Consider the following 20,309-nt stretch of genomic DNA (forward strand, 5'->3'; position numbering starts at 1 on the left):
ATATATTTCGAAAATCACACTTTAGTACTTTTTTTAAATGTCTCTAATAATTTTCATATTGTAAATCAGTTCAGTTCAGTCGCTCAGTCATGTCCGACTCTTTGCGACCCCATGAACTGCAGCACGCCAGGCCTCCCTGTCCATCACCAACTCCTGGAGTTCACTCAAACCCATGTCCATTGCATTGGTGATGCCATCCAACCATCTCATTCTCTGTCGTCCCCTTCTCCTCCTGCCTTCAATCTTTCCCAACATCAGGGTCTTTTCAAATGAGTCAGCCCCTTTGCATCAGGTGGCCAAAGTATTGGAGTTTCAGCTTCAACATCAGTCCTTCCAATGAACACCCAGGACTGATTTGCTTTAGGATGGACCGGTTAGCACTTTTAAATGCATTTAAAGACCTTAGAAGTGTCCAGCAGGTGTTTGGAGGCGCGGTCTTCTTGCTTGAGGCACAGTGAAGGAATAAAGGAAGTGATAAATGAGGCAAACCAGACAGGAAGGAGTTACACGATGTCCTGTGAACAAGATGCAACTTGCTGTGTATTCTCTGAAATCACTTCCCCTTTGTGGCTAATCCAGGAAGGCAACCCATCCATCAGGCTAGAACCCAATTGTAAAGAATGACACGTGGGACCAAGTCATTGGAAAAGAAGGAAATAATCTCTGGGTAAAGGAAGGGGCTGGGGGACTTGGAATCAGGCAGCAGTGGATTCAAGAATTCACCTTATAGAGACCACATAGAGCTCAAAGTCAGGATTGGTGCAATCCACATTGAGAAACAGACTCTCCTATATAATGTCTCATTTGGTTCTTCTGGAAACCCTAATAAATATTATTGCGCTCATTTTGTGCAAGGAGAATGTGAGACTTGTTTGGGTGGTTTAGTCACCAAGTCGTGACCTACTCTTTTGTGACTCTATGGACCTGGCAGGCTCCTCTGTCCATGGGTTTCTCCAGGCAAGACTACTGGACTGGGTTGCCATTCCCTCCTCCAGGGGATCTTTCCCGATCCAGGAATCGAACCTGTGTCTCCTGCATTGGCAGGTGGTTCTTCACTGCTGAGCCACCAGGGAAGCTTGAGACTAGCTTTGACTACAATCAGATTAGAGTAAATGACTCATTCCATGTCATGACTTGTGTGATATCACACAGGAAGAAAGTGGTCGAGCCCGAACTGGGATTCTGAATTTCTGACTCTTTTATGGGTGTTTTTCAGTCCACCATCCTGCCTCAGGTAGCAGCTTGAAAGTTAGAACTTCAGTGTTCTTTAGAGGTGAGGGGAGTTCAGATGGGCTATCAGTTCAGCAAAGGAAGAGAGGAAAGATGGAAGTAACAAGAAATCAGTTTCTCCACGCGAGGCATGGGGCAGTCAGGACAGATAGAAGTTCGGAGTCCTGCTGCTCTGCAGGTGGTGGGGCTTGACTGGTTCAGTGGCATCTGGCTCCATGCATGTAGCTTGGCTCTAATCAGGCTTCGGTTAGAGATGCTGTGTGCACGTCCAGCTCCCACGGCAGTGTGGTCCCCAGCTACTTAGGGCAGGATAGGGTCGCTAAGAGTCGGACACGACTAAGCGGCTTCACTTTCACTTTCACTAGGGTAGGGGACTGGGCTCTTCTTCCTAGCTGATCCTTGTATCATTCCCTCTGCTGACCTATTCTTACCTTTGCAGACAGTTGAACAGGATTCACTCCAGGCTAAAAGATCCCAGTGGTTGCTCCTTTCTTCCCCAACTGCTTTTTAATCCTGAAATTACATTGTCTTGATGATGTTGGGCAAGTCACTTCACCTATCTGACACGTCATCCCAAGGGACCTACATGAACGTGCTCCAGTATTTTCTGTCGTGGCAGTCCAAATGTGGGTTGGAAAAGAATTTCCAGACACAGAGAATTTCAGAAGGGAGTAATTATTAAGAGTAGGGGGCTGAGGATGAAGGTGCTGTGAGCACAGCGGGCTGACCTCCTGACAGACTAGGGAGAGTCGACACTTTGCATGGATTAGTAGCCAATGTTTATAGCCTGAAGACAAAGAAAATTCCTGTTGAAGGGTGGCATTAGGTGATGGGTTAGAGCGTTATAGGGTGAGTACCAGGGTGGGCGGATTTGCCTAATTAGGGGTCAGGGAGCTGACCTAGATAAGGATCAGGGGGGCTTTTGGCAACAGTTAAATGGACTTCTCTGATGGCTCAGAAGGTAAAGAATCTGCCTGCAATGCAGGAGACCTGAGTTCGGTCCCTGGGTCGGGGAGATCCCCTGGAGAAGGAAAGAAAGAGTTGGACGTGACTGAGCAACTAACACTTTCACAGCCGGGCTCAGTCAGTTTCAGAGATGACCTTGGTTCTGGCCTCTCCATCCGGGGCCTTCGTGCAAGGCCTCTCACTGTGACCTTGGTATAGACCTTCACATTTTCGAAGGAAATTCCTTCTAGGCATTGGCAGTCACTGCTGATGTGTCCGAGGATTCTCAATGCCTTCTCTTTCATAGTATCTGCTTCTGCTTTTCCTTCCCAGAGTCGAAAACATGCCAGCAAAGTCCGACTGTATTACATGCTTCACCCCAGGGATGGTGGGTGTCCAGCCAAGAGGCTCCGATCAGAAAACGTGAGTATCTGACACCACGCAATATCCTTGGACAGTTTATTCTGTCGGCGAGAAACTTTGCAGGTCTGGGAATTCCAGTTATGTCCAGCCTAGAGGGAAAGCTAAGTGAGTTGAAATCGTTCTCATTAACTATGACAGAAAATATGACATATAAGCAAGTCTTTTCCTTTTTTTTTTTCTTCCTGCCAGATCTTGCAGGATACAGGGTTGGGAGACTTTTTGATGATTTTGTGCTTGGACCTTGCAAAGAAAGAACAAACGGAGGGGCTGAGACCGTCAGAGGCTGGGTGAGGGGAGGCAGGCGCCTGGAGAAGGCATGACCTAAGGGCAAACCTGTCAAAAATATCAGAGCCTTGCTTTCTACATATTGTATGTTTCCTTTGGTGTGTAAAACAGAGCGCCAGTTTGTTCACTTATAATGAAAACTGTGTACATATCTTGCAAATAAAAATATTCAGGATTTTGATCAGTGTTACCTTTCCTTGAGGGAATGTTTACTTAGGAAGACAAATAATAATTAGGCAGTCGCTTTGAAGGTTTAAAGTCAGAGCAAAGGGTTTCCCTTAGCCAGGCCGAGGCCAAGACTGCTGAGAGGAGCACCCCTCCTCCCTGCGAGGGGCCCTTTTCCTGCTGAGTAGAATGTTCTTACCCCTCCATGGCAGAGGTCCTCCATGATACCAACTGCGGATTAAACACAGAAACGCCTCACCCTTTGAGGGCCAAGAGGCTGCGGGTGAAGAATTCACATCCCAACCTCTCACTGTGCTTGTGATCCTGCTTTTTTTTTTTCTGCTGCCATATCGATGCCAGTCTTCTTTTCTTATTAAAAATTAATACATAATCATTGAAGAGACTGAGCAAAACCTGCACTCATTTGTTCTTCACAGGAGAGACGGAGAGAGAGAGAAAGGGGAGAGAGAGAGAAAGGTATGGTTTTCATGGGGTGACTGGTTAGAGCCCTAATGAGTGAGGCCCAGGGTGGGTAGTTTTGCCTAATTAGGGGTCAGGAAGCTGACCAGTAAGGATCAGGGGGGCTTTTGGCTGTGGTTACAATGGGGCTCGTCCCTTCCACGTGACTGAAGGTGGAGAACGTCAGGGCTGGCTGGGGCCAGGGGTTTCCAGCCACATCTCAGCATCCCAAAATGAACTAACAGGCGCAGACTCACCTGGACTCTGTGGATTTTTCTTTACTGCCCACCGAGGAGACAGACACATAAGCCAGAGGCCTGCCTTAAAGAGACTTAAATATAGCGAGAGAGGTAAGCGTTGCATAAAAGAGCTCTGGTGCCACAGTGGAGTGTTTGTTAACATTTGTACACAGCGCCTCATGGAGACAAAGGGTGGATGAGTCGTGCCTGGGCCGTGCGACCAGGGAAGGTGTGAGTGCAGAGGTGGCATGCGAGCTGGGTCTTCGGGATTGGATGGACGGTACCAGATGGATGCAGTGGGAGTGAGGAGGGTGGACGGGTGTTTCCTTGGGTGCATCTGTAGCAAAACAACCTATTAAGCCACAGGAGAGTCGGCTTAAGCCAGCGTTTATGTAATCTCAGAATCCTGTAGCATGCTGGAGTCATGCTCTCCATCAGGTGTCTATTAACAGAGAGAACAGAATTCCGTTGTTTCCCCTTGCGGTTGTTCAGTGATGTATCCCTTCATTCAGTGGCCATTTAGCATCTAATCTTAAGAGTCAGAAACAATAGGGATTCATGGACACTTAATAAGAAGCTCTTGGAGCACAGATTATTATTGTCTGTCCACTCAAGTTCTAATCATGAGTGGTGCACGCATAGCTGAGCTCCTAAGGAGTGATCCTTAGGAGGAAAACCTTTCCTTCTCAGGTTCCTTGGCTGGTCTAATAATTAAACTGACTTAAAGATAGATGAACAGAGGAAACACAGATTTAATTCCATACATGTGGGAGCCCCAAAGAGAAGAGACTCAATGAAGTGACCAAAGCAGGCAGCTTTTAGTTCTTAGACAGTGAAGTGATAAATTTATAAGGAATTGAAGGGGCAAAGAAAGGGTTCTGGGCTTGGGGTAGCAAATTAGTGAAGAAGTACTGAGGTTTGTTTATAGAGGCTTCTTGGCCCTGGATTCTGTATCCCTGGTGATAAGGCTGTCCCTCTACCTCCTGGTACAGGGAGGGTGCCTTTCACATGGGAGATTTATCTCCTGCTTTCAGGGGGACAGGAGATGGTCAGAGTGTCCTTCCTGTACCTGCTGTTTCTTAAGTCACTTTACTAAAAAATCAATATATCAAAGTGGCATGTTAGAGGGTGGGGTGTCCTGTTCCCCTTCATAAGCAAAGAGAAAGGGGCACTGGGACTGCTGCTGGTGGCCTTGAAGACACAGTCTTTGCCAGTCTGGTCAGACCCATGCTGCACCCAACTCAGGCTCTGGTTCTGCCAGACACCCTGGGGTCAGTTCCTAGCAGGGATGAAGGTCAGATTTTACAGCAAGAAGTATTTACAAGAGTTCTTTCCTGAAGACCCCTTTGAGCACTGTTTCCTGGGTTTTGAAAACTTGGCTTTATCATTGGATCTGCTTATTTAGTCATTTCCTCTGACTCGTTAATCTTGGTCTATGAGCAAATCAGTAAACAGGAAAAGCAACTTAATGATCTTACTCTTTGGAAGAGATGGTTGATGCTTTAACAGGCTGTATGGACATTTCGCAGTGAAAACTATTGTTTCCATTAGGCATCTTAATGTATTGGATGCAATGTGCAAGGTTCCCCCAGCCCCTTTCCAGGGCCTTGAGAGTTGATGTTGTAACCATTTGAACCAATTTTATTTGATACAGATTCACGTCTAAGGACTGAGACCCTGAATATACAAATCAACAATGGCTAGACCATACACAGGGCTTCCCTGGTGGCTCAGATGGTAAGGCATCTGCCTGCAATGTGGGAGACTCGGGTTCCACCCCTGGGTTGGGACGATTCCCTGGAGAAGGAAATGGCAGCTCACTCTAGTATTCTTGCCTGGAGAATCCCATGGACAGAGGAGCCTGGCAGGCACAGTCCATCAGGTTGCAGAGTCAGACTCGTCTGAGCAACAGACCATATATAAAACTGCGACTGACCCACAACCTGCAGCCGGTTCAGAAAAGCAACCTACTGATATACAGTGACCAACCCAGAAGCCTGCCTGCTGTAAGTCAGACTACAGGACGTCAGGCCACTGTCTATAGTAACAATCCAGGAAGTGAAAAACAGCCCCGTGACAAGTCCCGAATGGCAGGACTTGATGAGTAGCTGACATCATCGTGGACTTCTGTCTCCGTTTCCAACTCAGGACCAACCAGAAAAAGCCAAATATGCACCCCTGACCCATCACATAGGCTTCTTCCCATTTTAGGTGACCTGTTTGTCTTTCCCCACATCAGCAGCCTCCAGTCAGGGCACAGGTGAGACCTACCCTTTTTCCATTCTGAAGCTTCCCCACGTCTCTGCTTGCCTTTGCGTCTCCTGCAGATGGAGGTGACGGCTGGCTGGCTGGCTCCCTGGCTACAGCACGCTCTACATCAGCAGCCTTTCTTGTTCTCCTCTGGTTGGCGTTTCTTTCCATGGGGTGGTAAGACGGGGGAGCGTGATAATAATCCATCACGTACAGGTTCATCAGAAGATCCAACTGAGCAAACTCATTCATCGAGCACTTTGTTTTCCAAGTGCTTTCTGCAGGCGCTGTTGTTGCTGATCCTCTCCCCACCAGCACCTGTGATCTGGGGAGGTTGTCCTACTTCGCTCCACTTGCCTCTCTCGTCTTGCCCATCCTCCCACCTACCCTGCTCCCGGGGGCTGAGGTTTGCATCCTGGTGTCACTGATTGAGAACAATATCCAACAAAATGAGTGCTTCTGGAAATAGAAAACTTGTTGCTGATTTTCCAAACCCTGACCACACATGAAGCTTGGGCCAAGTGATTCCTAAAATTGATAGGTAATGGCAGCCATCCCTTTCCTGGGAATACTTGGTAACTTTATTTATGTACAGAGGAACAGAAGTACCTGTTATTATCCCCAGGGCCATTGTCATTTCTATTCCAGGTCATTTGACCTTTTTGGTTGGTTGTTGTTTAAAAACTTAAGTTCATTTCTGCCTTTTGTTCTGGTTTTTCCAGCTTTTTAAAATTCCCTGCTTTACTCTTTAGAATCCTCATTTGGATCCTCTGTTTTTTTTTTTTTTTCCTTGAAATTTTAGAGCACAGCATATTCCCTATGAGGCCACAGAGTAAAATTAAATACGAAATAAATTGCTATAGTTGATTGCCTTGGAGAAATTTTCAGTAATCCCGCGAGCATTCGAGCCAGAAAGGACTTAAAGATTATCTAGTCTACTGAGAGCCTTGGTTTTCCACCAATGGGCCCTTTTATTATCTTCTCACTCATGGATCACATGCTTTGGAAAAAAAAAAAAAAAGTCTGCTTGGGAAACAGCACTTTGAAGTTAAAAGGTGATTTAGTTTTACTTTTATTTTTATTCTGTAAAGATAAGTTAACTGCAAATTCAAATTGCCTGTCAGTATTAAGTAAACTGTTTTTACTTGGAGTTCATGTAATTCCTTCTGAAAGAGGAGACTTGACATTTGGTTAGTGTGATTGGACTTACCCACTCCTAAATATTTATATGGCTTTCCTTACATTCTGAAATATTTGGCATAGCTTGAGAACTTCCACTGTTGCATTCACCGGTCCCTAAATAGCCTGGATTTTGGGTTGGAAGGATTCATTGTAATCCCCATCCAACCCCGTGATTACAAAGGTGAAAATAAGGCTCAAAGAAGTACCATGTCTTGTCCAAATTTGTGAAAAAAGACCCTGTCTGCTACCCTAAATTCTATTCCTGGGCTTCTTCTACATGTCTTGAAATTGTAGCTTCTTTGGGGGCCTGGAAGCCATTGCTGGGTCCAGAGACAGAGATCATTGCTTCCCCGGGGGAGAGTATTAATAGTAACTGGTGCTTCTCAGATGCTTCCCCCCTAAATGCTTATACATTAACACGTTTCCTCTTCACAAGTCCTGTGTAAGGTAGGAGCTAGTGTTATTCCCCACAGAGAAGAAAACTGAAATGAAGTCATTTGACTCTGGTCAAACAGCTGGTAAGTGGCAGAGACAAGGCTGGAAAATATAAAACACAGCAAAATAGAATTCCCTCTGGCCCCTGCAAAGTGGCTCACCATGCCCTGCCTGGAGACAGGGGCTGCACCATCTCCTAAGTGCTGGGGCGTAAAGATGGAAGCACATGGAACTTTCCTTAACAGGAATCAGGACATAGCAAGGGTTCCATTATGTGCAAATCATGTCTTTTCATGATTTGAAAAGTGTAGCAGATGCTACCCTAGTCATACGGCTAGTCACTGTCAATGATAGGAAGAGAAAAGAGTTTTATCTGAGCCAAACTGAGGACCATAGCCCGGATGACAGCCTCTCAGACAACCTGAGGCACTGCTCCGGGAGAAGCATGGTTTTGGGCACAGTGCTACGTCTTGTCAGAAATGAGACCATTAAAGTTAGGGATGCGTTCCTTCAAGGTTTCAAAAGGAAAACTGGTCCAGTACACACACAGCGAGTCAGTGTGGCCTCGGTGCTTAGGGAAGGGCTCTTATCCTAGAAGGAGGACGAGCACTGGCTGACTAGGAAGGAAGGCATTTCATCTTTCTTTTTTAACATGGGCATTCTTCACTGCTGGTCACTGTGCTCTTTTCTTTAATAATTAAAGTATTTGTACAATGTAGATTGGATAATCACAAGCAGGCCGTTCTGGTTAGCATAAAATCCAAGTTAAGTCCTGTGTAAGCCAGCAGGACTTCCCCAGACCCTCAGTGTGAATGTGTGTTTTATCACTAGCATCTGGGCACGAGGGAGGGGACCCTGATATCCCTTGGCAGGACGTTGGCAGGACAGTGTTTCCTGGAGAAAGTGACAGTGAGCTGATTCTTTAAAAAAAAAAATTATTTGGCTGAGCTGAGTCTTAGTTGTGGCATCTGGGATCTAGTTCCCTGATGATGGATCGAACCCAGGCCCCCTGCATTGGAAGCACAGAGTCTTAGCCACTGGACCACTAGGGAAGTCCTCAAGCTGATTCTAGAGGGTCTGGATGTGAGTTATCAAATGAAAAAGGCTGGGAAAGGCCTCTTCTGAGTGTGGACTCGACACGAGTCATGTGTTCAGAGAAATAAAACTCCAAGGTATCTTGAGATGCACAGTGCTAATAGGTGACTGTGTTTATTTCCTCCGGCTTCTGTTAACAAATGACCACAAACCGGTTAGCTTCCAACAGCAGATATTTATACTCTCATAGTTCTTAGAGCTACAAATCTGAAATCAAGGTGTAGGCAGGACCTCCCTCTGGAGGCCTTGATGAGAAATCAGGTACATGCTTCTCTCCTGGCAAGGTAGCTGGCCACCCTTGGCAATCCTTGGTTTGCAACTGTGTCACACCAGGCTGCTTTCATCCCTGTGTGCATCTCTGTCTTCTAATAAAGATGCCCATCTTTGGATCTAGGCGCATGGTCATCCAGTGTGCGGGCGTGCGCAGTTGTGTCTGACTCTGTGACCCCATGGACTGGAACCCACCAGGCTCCTCTGTCCATCGGATTCTCCAGGCAAGAATACTGGAGTGGGTTGCCATTTCTTTCTTCAGGGGATCTTCTCGACCCAGGGATCGAACCCCGGTCTCCTGCATTGGCAGGCAGATTCTTTACTGTCTGAGCCACCAGGGAAGCCCGATCATCCACTGTGAAGGCATCATAATCTATTACATCTGAAAAGATGCTATTTCCAAGTAAGGTCACATGTCCGAGGTGGATATAACCGGGGAGATGGTATTCAACCAGTGCGGCAGTGGAGACACAAATGGAGATTGGACGGTGGACAGGGGTACGAGCCCACACTGTGCATAGTATTGACATTTGCTTGCTCAACCTTTTCCATTGTCTCCAGTGGTCTGCTTCTGAATTCATGGGGATTTCTCGATGAGGGATGTGTCTACCGATGATGTCGTGTCTTGGCTGCCAGCTACACATTTAGAGCTAAAAGTGGGGACACTGTCCCTGGCTGAGCTACAGATTAGTGTTACAGCTTTGCTTTGGACTTTCTAAACTGTAATTGCCGTAGATTTATAATCAAGGGTTAGAGTCACTGCACTGCCTGCTTCTCTGCCCCTTTCTCAGAGGGCTTCAGATAGGAGCTTCCTGTTTGTGCAGCTGCATGACAAACTGTAAAGTGTGTGTAAACTGTTCTTTCAGGGAATTTTAGAAATATCCTCGTCTGTGCGTTCCAGTCTTTGGTCTCTGCTGTGCAGTACACGACTTCCATAGTCCAGTTAGGGACAGGCCTGCTGTCTACATTTGGGAGACTTGAAGAGCAATTAGGAAATCCGTGGGTACAAGTTAAGTATTTGTGTATGTGTCTCGTCTTAAGCCAGGAGTCAGAATATAGCCACCGGCCAGATGCAGCCACTGCTTATTTTTGTAAGGTCTACAAGCTAAGAATGGGTTTTACATTTTTAAATGTTGGGGGGAAAAATAAAAGAAGATTAGTACATCGTGACATGAAAAACTACATGGAGTTCAAATATTGATGCTCGAAAGTAAAGTCTTATTGGAACCCAGGCATTCTCAGTCCTCTCCAAACTGTCGAGAGCTGTCTTCACATCACGCAGAGGGACTGAGCAGTGGCAAAGGGGCACTCTGTCCCACAAAATCTACAATGCTTACCCTCTGGCCCTGCACAACAGGTGTCTGCTAACCCCTGGGTGAAGTGCATGCTTTTGGCAAAGGAAGAGGTGGGTTGTCACCTCTCTGGATGTGGATGTAGTCTCCCTACTCACAGGAATTATCCCTTTGGAACATTCCGGACTCTAAAGCTGCCTTGTCTTCTTTTTTTTATTGGTGTATAATTCCCAGTTGGCTCAGTGGTACAGAATCTGCCTGCCAATGCAGGGGACTCAGCCTTGATACCTGGGTTGGGAAGATCCCCTGGATAAGGAAATGGCAATCTGCTCCAGTATTCTTGCCTGGAACATACCATGGACAGAGGAGCCTGGTGGACCACAGTACATGGGGTTGCAAAAGAGTCTGGAAACAAGTGAGTGACTAAGCAACAGCAAAGATGATTGCTTGACAATGTTGTGTCAGTTTCTGCTGTACAATGAAGTGAATCATCTCTAAGTTCAGTTCAGTTCAGTTCAGTCGCTCAGTCGTGTCCCACTCTTTGCAACCCCATGAATTGCAGCATGCCAGGCCTCCCTGTCCATCACCATCTCCTGGAGTTCACTCAGACTCATGTCCATCTAGTTGGTGATGCCATCCAGCCATCTCATCCTCTGTCGTCCCCTTCTCCTCCTGCCCCCAATCCCTCCCAGCATCAGAGTCTTTACCAATGAGTCAACTCTTAGCATGAGGTGGCCAAAGTTTTGGAGTTTCAGCTTTAGCATCAGTCCTTCCAATGAACACCCAGGGCTGATCTCCTTCAGAATAGACTGGTTGGATCTCCTTGCAGACCAAGGGACTCTCAAGAGTCTTCTCCAACACCACAGTTCAAAAGCATCAATTCTTCGGTGCTCAGCTTTCTTCACAGTCCAACTCTCACATCCATACATGACCACAGGAAAAACCATAGCCTTGACTAGACGGACCTTTGTAGGCAATGAAATGTCTCTGCTTTTGAATATGGTATCTAGGTTGGTCGTAACTTTTCTTCCAAGGAGTAAGCGTCTTTTAATTTCATGGCTGCAGTCACCATCTGCAGTGATTTTGGAGCCCAAAAAAATAAGGTCTGACACTGTTTCCACTGTTTGCCCAACTATTTCCCATGAAGTGATGGGACCAGATGCCATGATCTTCATTTTCTGACTGTTGAGCTTTAAGCCAACTTTTTAACTCTCCTCTTTCACTTTCATCAAGAGGCTTTTATGTATTCATCCCCTCCCTGTTGGACTCTCACACACCTGCTTCCCCTCCCCTAATCCCATCCCTCTAAATCATCACAGAGCCCTGAGCTGAGTTCCCTGTGTCTTCTGTTTATTTCAGGAGTTTCATTTTTTTCAGGGCCCAGCAGGTAGAAGGTCGCACAGAATAGAAAACATCGTTCCCACCACTGAGCGGGAACGCCGTTGCTATTTTGCTTTGCTTCTTTCAATATAGATAGACTGGAATGTATGAGCAGGTTATGTTGCAGGAATCCAGGTGAAGCCTGTAACACTGTAGAAACAATGAGAATGGTTTCCTTCTTCTGCCGTCTATCCACCAAACTCAGTTTACGGTAAGCAGAACTCCTGAGTTTTCTGAGACAGCCCTGATTTAGAATATTTTTTCTTGTCACCACAAATCAATGATATGTCCTGAAAAGACTAATATTTTCTCAGGAAACTGTACCCAAAAGTGGAGTAAAAACTTTTATTATACAAACACACAAATGATTAAATGAAAAAACAGATGTCAATGTGAAGTATGACAGTTGAGCTGTATACAACTTCCTAGGCCTGAGACTAGATCTATAGCTTGGGACTCTGGTTCTGAAACTCATTTGTACTAAAATATGTATCGTAGCTATGACTCCCATCTAGAATCTGATCCCGAGGAGAGGAAAGAATTCCCCAAAATGACAGCTATGAAACTTATTTTTTAGAAGATGGATGCAGTGTCACGGATGTTTGATTACTATAAGCTTTGTGGCCCTCCTGCTGTACTCTAATTTTGTTATTGTGATCGTTGGATAAATTCTCTCCTTAGCCAGCAAGTTATGATGCCCTTTTTATGTGTCAGGCCTTTTACTAATAAATACATGGTAGATATTTCATTTGAACTTTACAAGTGCAAGTAGGAATCTTTATGGCCTCCAGTTTAAAAGAATGTGAAGGCTGAAGCTTAGGTCAAGTAGTTTATCCAAAATTGTACACCGTGTTAAGTGATGTGAATACTATACAGATTGAATCTCGGATCTGAGCTCTGAATTACTATGTATTCTTCATTTATTCATCCATGTGTGTATGGATGTGAGAGTGGACATAAAGAAGGCTGAGCACCGAAGAATTGATTCTTTTGAACTGTGATGTTGGAGAAGACTCTTGAAAGTCCCTTGGACTGCAAAGAGATCAAACCAGTCAATCCTAAAGGCAGTCAATCCTGAACATTCATTGGACGGACTGATGCTGAAGTTGAAGCCCCAGTACTTTGGCCACCTGATGCAAAGAGCTGACTCATTGGAAAAGATCCTGATGCTGGGAAAGATTGAAGGTGGGAGGTGAAGGGGATGACAGAGGATAAGATGATTGGATGGTATCACCTATTCAGTGGACATGAGTCTGAGCAAGCTCCAGGAGATGGTGAAGGACAGGGAAGTCTAGTATGCTGCAGTCTATGGGGCTGCAAAGATTAGGACACCACTGAACGACTGAACAACAACAACTTTGTTTATTTAATCTTTCCTATTGATTGGCTGTCTAGCAAGCGTCAGGTGCTGGGTTACTTGTGGATAACTTAAAAGTGAATGAAACAGATAGTTTCTGTTGGCAGTGTTTACAGGATAGTGTGGGGAATGGACAGATACATAAATGAAGGAACATAGTGGAAAAAATAGAATTTGGGAAATCATAAGCTCTTTGGAATCAGGGAAGTCTTCTGAACAAATGAGGCTTGAGCTGTGTCTGAAAGATGAGTAGAGGTCAGAGAATTCTAGGTAGATGGAAAGAGCACATGTAAAGCCTCTATACTCAGACAAGTCACAGCAATTTAAGGAATAAGTTATAACAAGAAAATCAGCATGGCTGGTGCTCAGAGGTAGAAGCTGTGTGGTGAGATGTAGAGAATGGATTTGGGGAAAGAAGGGCCTCCTCTTCTTTGAACTGTAATCTATCAAACTTTCGATTGTCTCCTGTGTCAATGAAAATCATCAATAAGCAATCTAAAATAGGAAAGCATGCATGCTAAGTCACTTCACTTGTGCCCAACACTTTGCAAGCCTATGGACCATATCCACCAGCTCCTCTGTCCAAGGGGATTCTCCTGGCAAGAATACTGGAGTGGGTTGCTGTGCCCTTCTCCAGGTGATCTTCCCGACCCAGGGATCAAAGCCACATTTCTTACATCTCCTGCATTGGGCGGCATGTACTTTACCACTAACACCACCTGGGGAACCCCATAATAGGAATAGAAAGAGTTTTATTTGAGCCAAATTGAGGGCCATAGCCCAGAAGATGGCTTCTCAGATGATTCTGAGAAACTGCTCTGGAGATGCATGATTTTCAGCACAGTTTTATATCTTGTCAGAACAAAGAACATCAAGCAAGTCAGGGATACATTCCTTTAGGTTTTCAAGAATCCAGATTGGCAGGTACACAGTGAATATGGCCTTGGTGCCTGGGAAAGGGGGGGTCTTATCATGGAAGGAAGACCAGCATTGGTGTCTCAGGAAGGGAGGTGTTTCATCTTTCTTTTTAACATGGACATTCTTTATTTCTGGTCACTGCACCTTTTTCTTCAATAATTAAAGTAGATGTACACTGTAGGTTTGATCGCCACAGACAGGCAGTTTTCGTTATCCCACAATTCAAGTTAACTCATGTCAAGTCAGAATAACTTCCCAAGACTTCAATATGTGAGCATTTCTTTTATCAACTGAAAGAGGGTGGCCTTGGATGAGGGTAACAGTAGGGGAGAAAAATGAGAAATACATAGATCTGAGGGACAATTAAGTAGGTAAAAATGGGTGACATGGATAAGGGATGTGAGAGGTAAGATTGTTTTTGAATAACTTCCATCTTCAGATCTTACACAACTGGACGGTTACTGCCCCCCTGCCCGAGTTGCCTAGAGTGAATTTGCCCCCTGCCAAGGGGTAGGGGCAGCAAGAGAGAGGGCCTGGGGAACTTTGTCCTTAGCACTCCTTCTCAGTCAAGCCTTTCTCTCTCTCTGATGGTTAGGGTGAGGCAGCTCAGGAACCAGCCCAGGAAGGGGCGCCCACAGAGTCACAGCGGCTAGAGGTGCCCTCCTGGTGCATTGATATACAAAACCAGAAAAGCCTGCAGAGTGAGTTCAAGACAGGCACCAAGTGGGGACTGGGGAGAGCACATATCAGAGCCCTGGTGCCTTGAATGAAGGATACCAGCAGGGAGCTATTGGAGGCCTTCCAGAGGAGATGGAGAAGTTGGCAGTGGTTAGATAATGTGCTTCCAGCTGGAGGAGTGAGGTTATTTAGAAGGCGGGAACAGCTCAGATGTGGTCCTGGGACCCAGGTCCAGTGATCCCCAGGGGGTCCATCCTGTTCTTTCATTTAAGATGCAGAGATGGGGGACTTCTTGGTGGTACCATGGTTAAGACTCCATGCTTCCAATGCAGGGGATGTGGGTTTGATCTCTGGTCAGGGAAAGAACTAAGATCCTTCGTGTTGTGTGGTGTGGCCAAAAAAATAAAATAAGTGAGATAAAATGCAGAGACATTTTTAAAATGCCCAGAAAGCAGTTTTAGGTTTCTCAATTGCATGGTCTTTACTTATTCACCTTAGCACCTCACACAGAGGGAGGTGCATAAATGATTGTTCATATCTTCATAATAAGCTATTGTCCCATTGGTGTTTTCTTTAAAACAATGAGTTTAAAAATAGCTTTAACAAAAAGTTGTCATTCGTATAGAAAGTCTTCTAGAACATTTCCTTGAAATCATCCTTTGGTTGTATACCTATCAAAGTGGCCTTATTAAGGAATATTTTGTGCAGTTGGCTGTATTCAAGAAAATCTTAGGGCTGTGGGCAGTTTCCATAAGAATCTTGACCCGTTTCTTGGTCCCACGGGGGTCATGTTCAAATAGGAAAAACCCAAAGAAAAGGAGAGGCAGGTCCTTGGAGGGCGTCCTCTCACAGCACAAGCTGGTCAATTCAGCGGTTGCTTCTGATCACAGCTTACACATCCTGACTCCATTGTCCCCCGACAAACCCTGTTGGCCTCTCACTGGCCACCTCTGCTGCTGGGCATTGCTTGCCTTCTCCTGTCTGCTTTGGAGACTTGATGCTGTTTTACCAGAAATCAAGGCTGTGTGAACAGGACTCGGTGCGCAGCTAACAGAGGCAGATGGCCTTCCCGAGAGGCCAACCTTCTCTCATCCTTAAGAGTAATGGGACATGAGAGTCAAGATGTCCTTCTCAGGAAGACAGTCTGGTATTGCCTCTGGAGCAAAGAGGTTGTCCATGCCTACTGGGTGATCTTGAGACATGGAAGAGTATGGGTCTAATTCCTGTGTGTGTCTCTGACTTTGCACACCATATGGGTCCTTGAAAATGAATCAAAATATAGTTTTGTTTAGGGTAGTTTGATTCAAAGCATTCTGGTGACCACAGATTACCGAAGAGCTATTGGATCTGTGATAATTGCTCTCCTACTGACCTCAGCTCTGAAATATGAGTTTCTATGTTGACTTTTTAAGCAGGGGTTCACAGGAGCCTGCCTGCACAGTGGGGACTCACTGGCGCGTGGCAGCTGGGGGTCTCTGGGGTCTACATCTCTCTTCTCCCTCTCTGCTGTGTCTTCTTCCTTCAGGTGTCTGCATCTCCAGCATATATTCCCTGTCTGAATTTTTTTCCCCCGATAGATAGATTTCCTTGGTTGACATGCTGTTGCTGCTGCTGCTGCTAAGTCGTGTCAGTCGTGTCCGACTTTGTGTGACCTCATAGATGGCAGCCCAACAGGCTCGTCTGTCCCTGGGATTCTCCAGGAAAGAATACTGGAATGGGTTGCCATTTCCTTCTCCAATGCTAGAATCGCGCAAAATGTCAGTTTGTTTTTCTCTTAAATCCCAGTTCAATCCTGAAAATTTTATCACTCATGTTTAATCAGATTTCCTTCCTTCAGTGTCGGAATCCATCTATCTTCATCTCTTCCTCAGCTTCAGGGATCAGAGTGAGGGTGTCTTGCCTCCCTTCCCTGCTTTGTCCCACGTGGCTTCATGAGTTGTACCTCATTGCAGCCCTGCCATAAATTACACCTGCCATCACCCCATTATGTGACCCCATGTGTCCTCATTCTGGTTCTCCTTTGTCACCTCTGGACATTCCTCATGCTCCAAATATTATTCTTGCAGAACAAAGAAATCTGTTTCCTTCACTACCTTCTGGCTCGCGGCCATTTGGGCTGTGTTTCACTTGATGTGTTCTTTTAGAAATAAATGTAAATTTTTCTTCTTGCCTCAGAATCGGACAAGGGGTCATGACATTGGAATATAAGATACATTTATAACTTCATGTGACCTGGATCTTGTGCGGGTCATCTGAGACAATGATGAATGTCTCCCGATAAACACCAGCAAGCCTTGCAAAAATACATTCTGAAAATAGAGATGATGCACTGAGTCCGACTAATTCCCAGTAAAATGGCTTTTTAGACTTGGGTCCATTTAACCCCTCCCATGCACCTGCTCTGTATCACAGACGGCCCCGGGAACTTGGCCTGCGTGGGCTTTTGTCATTCTCAGAACCTTCTCTCACGTGAGCAGGTACTGTGCCCATTTTACAAATGAGATGAAGAAGGTTCTGGGGCAGGTCATCTAATTCTAGAGACTTTCTTATCTTCCCATCTCCCTGTGGCAACCTTTGATGCCTCGGATTTCTTTCTTTTTAAGCACACATTTTTACTCCTGGCTCAGCCATTTCATATGCTGACGACATCAGTAGTGTGCGTTTCCTGTGGAACATTCCGTATGGGAGTGACTCAAGGAAATCTTCCACTCAGAGCCTGCCGTGGGCTGGGGCCATGTTTGCTGGGTCATCCCAGTCACGTTGTGTTTTTTTTTTTTTTTCCCCCAGGTCCCTACAAGGGTTTATGGCCTTATGGACTTATAGAAAATCTGAGGTGCCACCAGGTTCGGTGTCATATAAATGGAAAGTCATAGACCATGTGAACATCTCTGGCATTGAATATGGCCTCCAATGCCTGCTGATTGGGTGACCATGGTCAATGTCTTAATTTTTCTGAGACTTAATTTCCTCATCTTATTGCCAAAATCTTGGCTCACTGTCCACCAGTGCTGAATAGAAATACAGAGACAGAGTTTGGAGGAAATAGGAAGAGTGGCTTTATTCCTTTTGTGGGGGAAGGGAAGAACACTGCAGGCTAGCACCTCAAAAACTGCACCCTCTTCTCTGGGGAACTGGGAGAGGCTTTATATCCCAATGGAGGTCTTCCATTTTATTTTTCTTTTGCAAAATTTCCAACCAGCCCCAGCTGGCATCAGGCAACTCAGCAGCTGGGTCTGGTGTCCCTGAAGATATTGGTCTGTGACCTTCCTTCTGAAATGCAGAAGCCTACAAGAGAGTGCTAGGGCAGAAGAATGCCAGGTGCAGAGTGCAATTCATATGGGGTCTGAGAGTTATTAGCTTTGTGAAGGACACATCCAGCTTATAAGGCTTGTGAGTCTTTGTTAGTAGCAACAGCTAAAGAATAAGCAACATGGTTTAAGTCTTGCCTCTTTGGCTGCTATGTGCCTAAGGGTGTTCACTCATTTCTGTTTTTGCTGCAACAATCTGAAAAATGGTGGCAACAACCCTTATGTTCCAGGACCACTGAGAAGAATGTATGTGATAATGTTTATATCAAGTAGGGAGCCCAGGGTCTGGTGGGAGAGAGATGCTCCATGCCTGTTACCTTTTTCTCCTTTCTAACAGCCCTAATAATGGTGAGTATCTTTCCAATGCTACACCTGATAGAGGGAGAAACGTGCACTGGACTGGTTAGAATGAGCCAGTGGCTAAATTGAATGGTCTGTATCCAGAAAACCAAAGGATGCTGAGACATACATTTTCTGTAGAAGCCCTACATGATGGCCAAGGAGCTAGACAGGCTGAGAGGCAATATTACAGTGTTCAATAACATTCTTGTTCTAAGGAACCTAAACTAATACAAAGAGTGAAAAATATGGTGTTGGTATTTGCACATCGGATCTGTGCTTGGAGGAACACGTTCGTCTTGTCATGGCTTGGCTGCTATCCAGCCCCAGTCATTGAGTCTAAGCAGGAGAGACTTAGATGTTTGGAACAGCTGGGCTGACAGCATGCACGCCCCTTGGCCACGTGCGTGGTGGGGTTGGTTGTACCGTATTCCTCCTTCCCGCTCACGGGTGGCATTATTCAGTCATGGCACAGTGACTTTAATAGATATTAAAAATGCGGCTGTTTAACTGTGTCATTCTTGAAGCTCCATCAAAACTCTCTCTGGAGCTTATGTGAGTGAATGGTGCAAGACCATTGCTTACTTGCAGTGGGGACCGTTTCTCTTGATCTGTGACATTGTATAGCCAAATAGTCCTATAATCATGTATAATTTGTCTATTAGCTTTGTCCCTTTGCCAAGTAGAGTTAAAAGGAAAATTGTGTAGAAAAGGAGATAATTTTTATTGTGAATTCCTGATGGAAAAAGGCATTTTTCTTCAAAGTTATTAACTGGGTTTTACAGCTGACCTTTCAAGGAATGTCTATAGCCTCAGATACTCAAGAACTCAGCAAATATTATCCTCTGTATAATTTAAAGTCATTAGAATTTGGGCTATATGCACCAAATAAGTATTGTAAGATACTTGGTTATTATAATAACCAAGACAATGTTGGATTTTAAACTGTTTGGTATTTTATTGTAAAAGAAAAAAAGTATTATTTCCTTGCTGTACTGAATGATGGTTGACCTTTGTTTATTAAATTTCCTCATCACATTTCAGCTGTACATAATCCCAGAAGGTCACTGGTTGGCATTAACAACCCCAGAAATGAATGGTCATGATGTCACATCCCAGAATTGACAAATTAGTTTGTCTGATCTCTCATTACCCATTATTTTCATTGCTGTAATGGAGAATGGAAAAATTCAAACTGGGATTAAGGCTTGAAATTTCCTCAACACTAAGAAATGAGGGATGTGAGTGTGTCTCTCCTGTCCTTCCCTCTCTCCATATAGTCTTGGCATTTTTAGGCTGTGTGTGTGTGTGTGTGTGTGTGTGCATGCACGCGCATTGTAACATACTCTCTTGGGCAGTAGTTCTTTACTTTAATATCTAATGATGCAAAAAGGAGAAAGAAAAGGGAGAGAAAGAGGAAAAAAAAAACCAGAACACTATCAAGACAAAAATAAAGTTAAATCAAGATCAGCTAGTATCTGAGTTTGGAAGAGATCTCAAGGCTTCTTCATGAAAGTCTTGTCACTTAGAAATAAAATCGAAACCCTGTAGTCTTGTCTGAATTTCACTTGGATTTCCGGAAAGGTTGAGAGATCTTGAATGAATCACTAAACATTTTTGGTATGTTTCCTTATCTGGGTTAAATGATCACGTGTTGCTTTCTGATCTTCATCAAATTAATTGATTTAAACATACTCTGAAAGTGAAAGTTGCTCAGTCATGTCCAACTCTTTGCCACCCCATGACTATGCAGTTCATGGAATTCTCCAGGCCAGAATACTGAAGTGGGTAGCCTTTCCCTTCTCCAGGAGATCTTCCCAACCCAGGGATCGAACCCACGTCTCCTACATTGCAGGCAGATTCTTTACCAGCTGAGACAGTATCTTATGAGGACCAATATTATATTTCATAAATAAACTGGATGGTGAATTGTTTATCACTACAAATATTCTTTCATTTTCTAATGCAATAATTATTCATCTGCATAATCCTTTATTAAGTTCCAATTCCAGATATAGAGTCAATGGTGAGGAAAGTCAGACCCATACAAGGTCCCTCT

General features: G+C 44.9%; 1 protein-coding gene across 1 annotated transcript in view; it reads left to right on the forward strand.

Annotated features, from left to right (window-relative positions):
• The window catches only part of ZMAT4 (zinc finger matrin-type 4), a 292,877-nt gene that overhangs the window by 57,163 nt on the left and 215,405 nt on the right, over window positions 1-20,309 (forward strand). The window contains exon 2 of the mRNA XM_055567020.1: window positions 2,509-2,598. Coding sequence (XP_055422995.1) covers window positions 2,509-2,598 — 90 coding nt within the window. The remainder of the gene's footprint in view (window positions 1-2,508; window positions 2,599-20,309) is intronic.

This window comes from Bubalus kerabau, chromosome 2, assembly GCF_029407905.1.
Source record: "Bubalus kerabau isolate K-KA32 ecotype Philippines breed swamp buffalo chromosome 2, PCC_UOA_SB_1v2, whole genome shotgun sequence".
Lineage (NCBI taxonomy): Eukaryota > Metazoa > Chordata > Mammalia > Artiodactyla > Bovidae > Bubalus > Bubalus kerabau.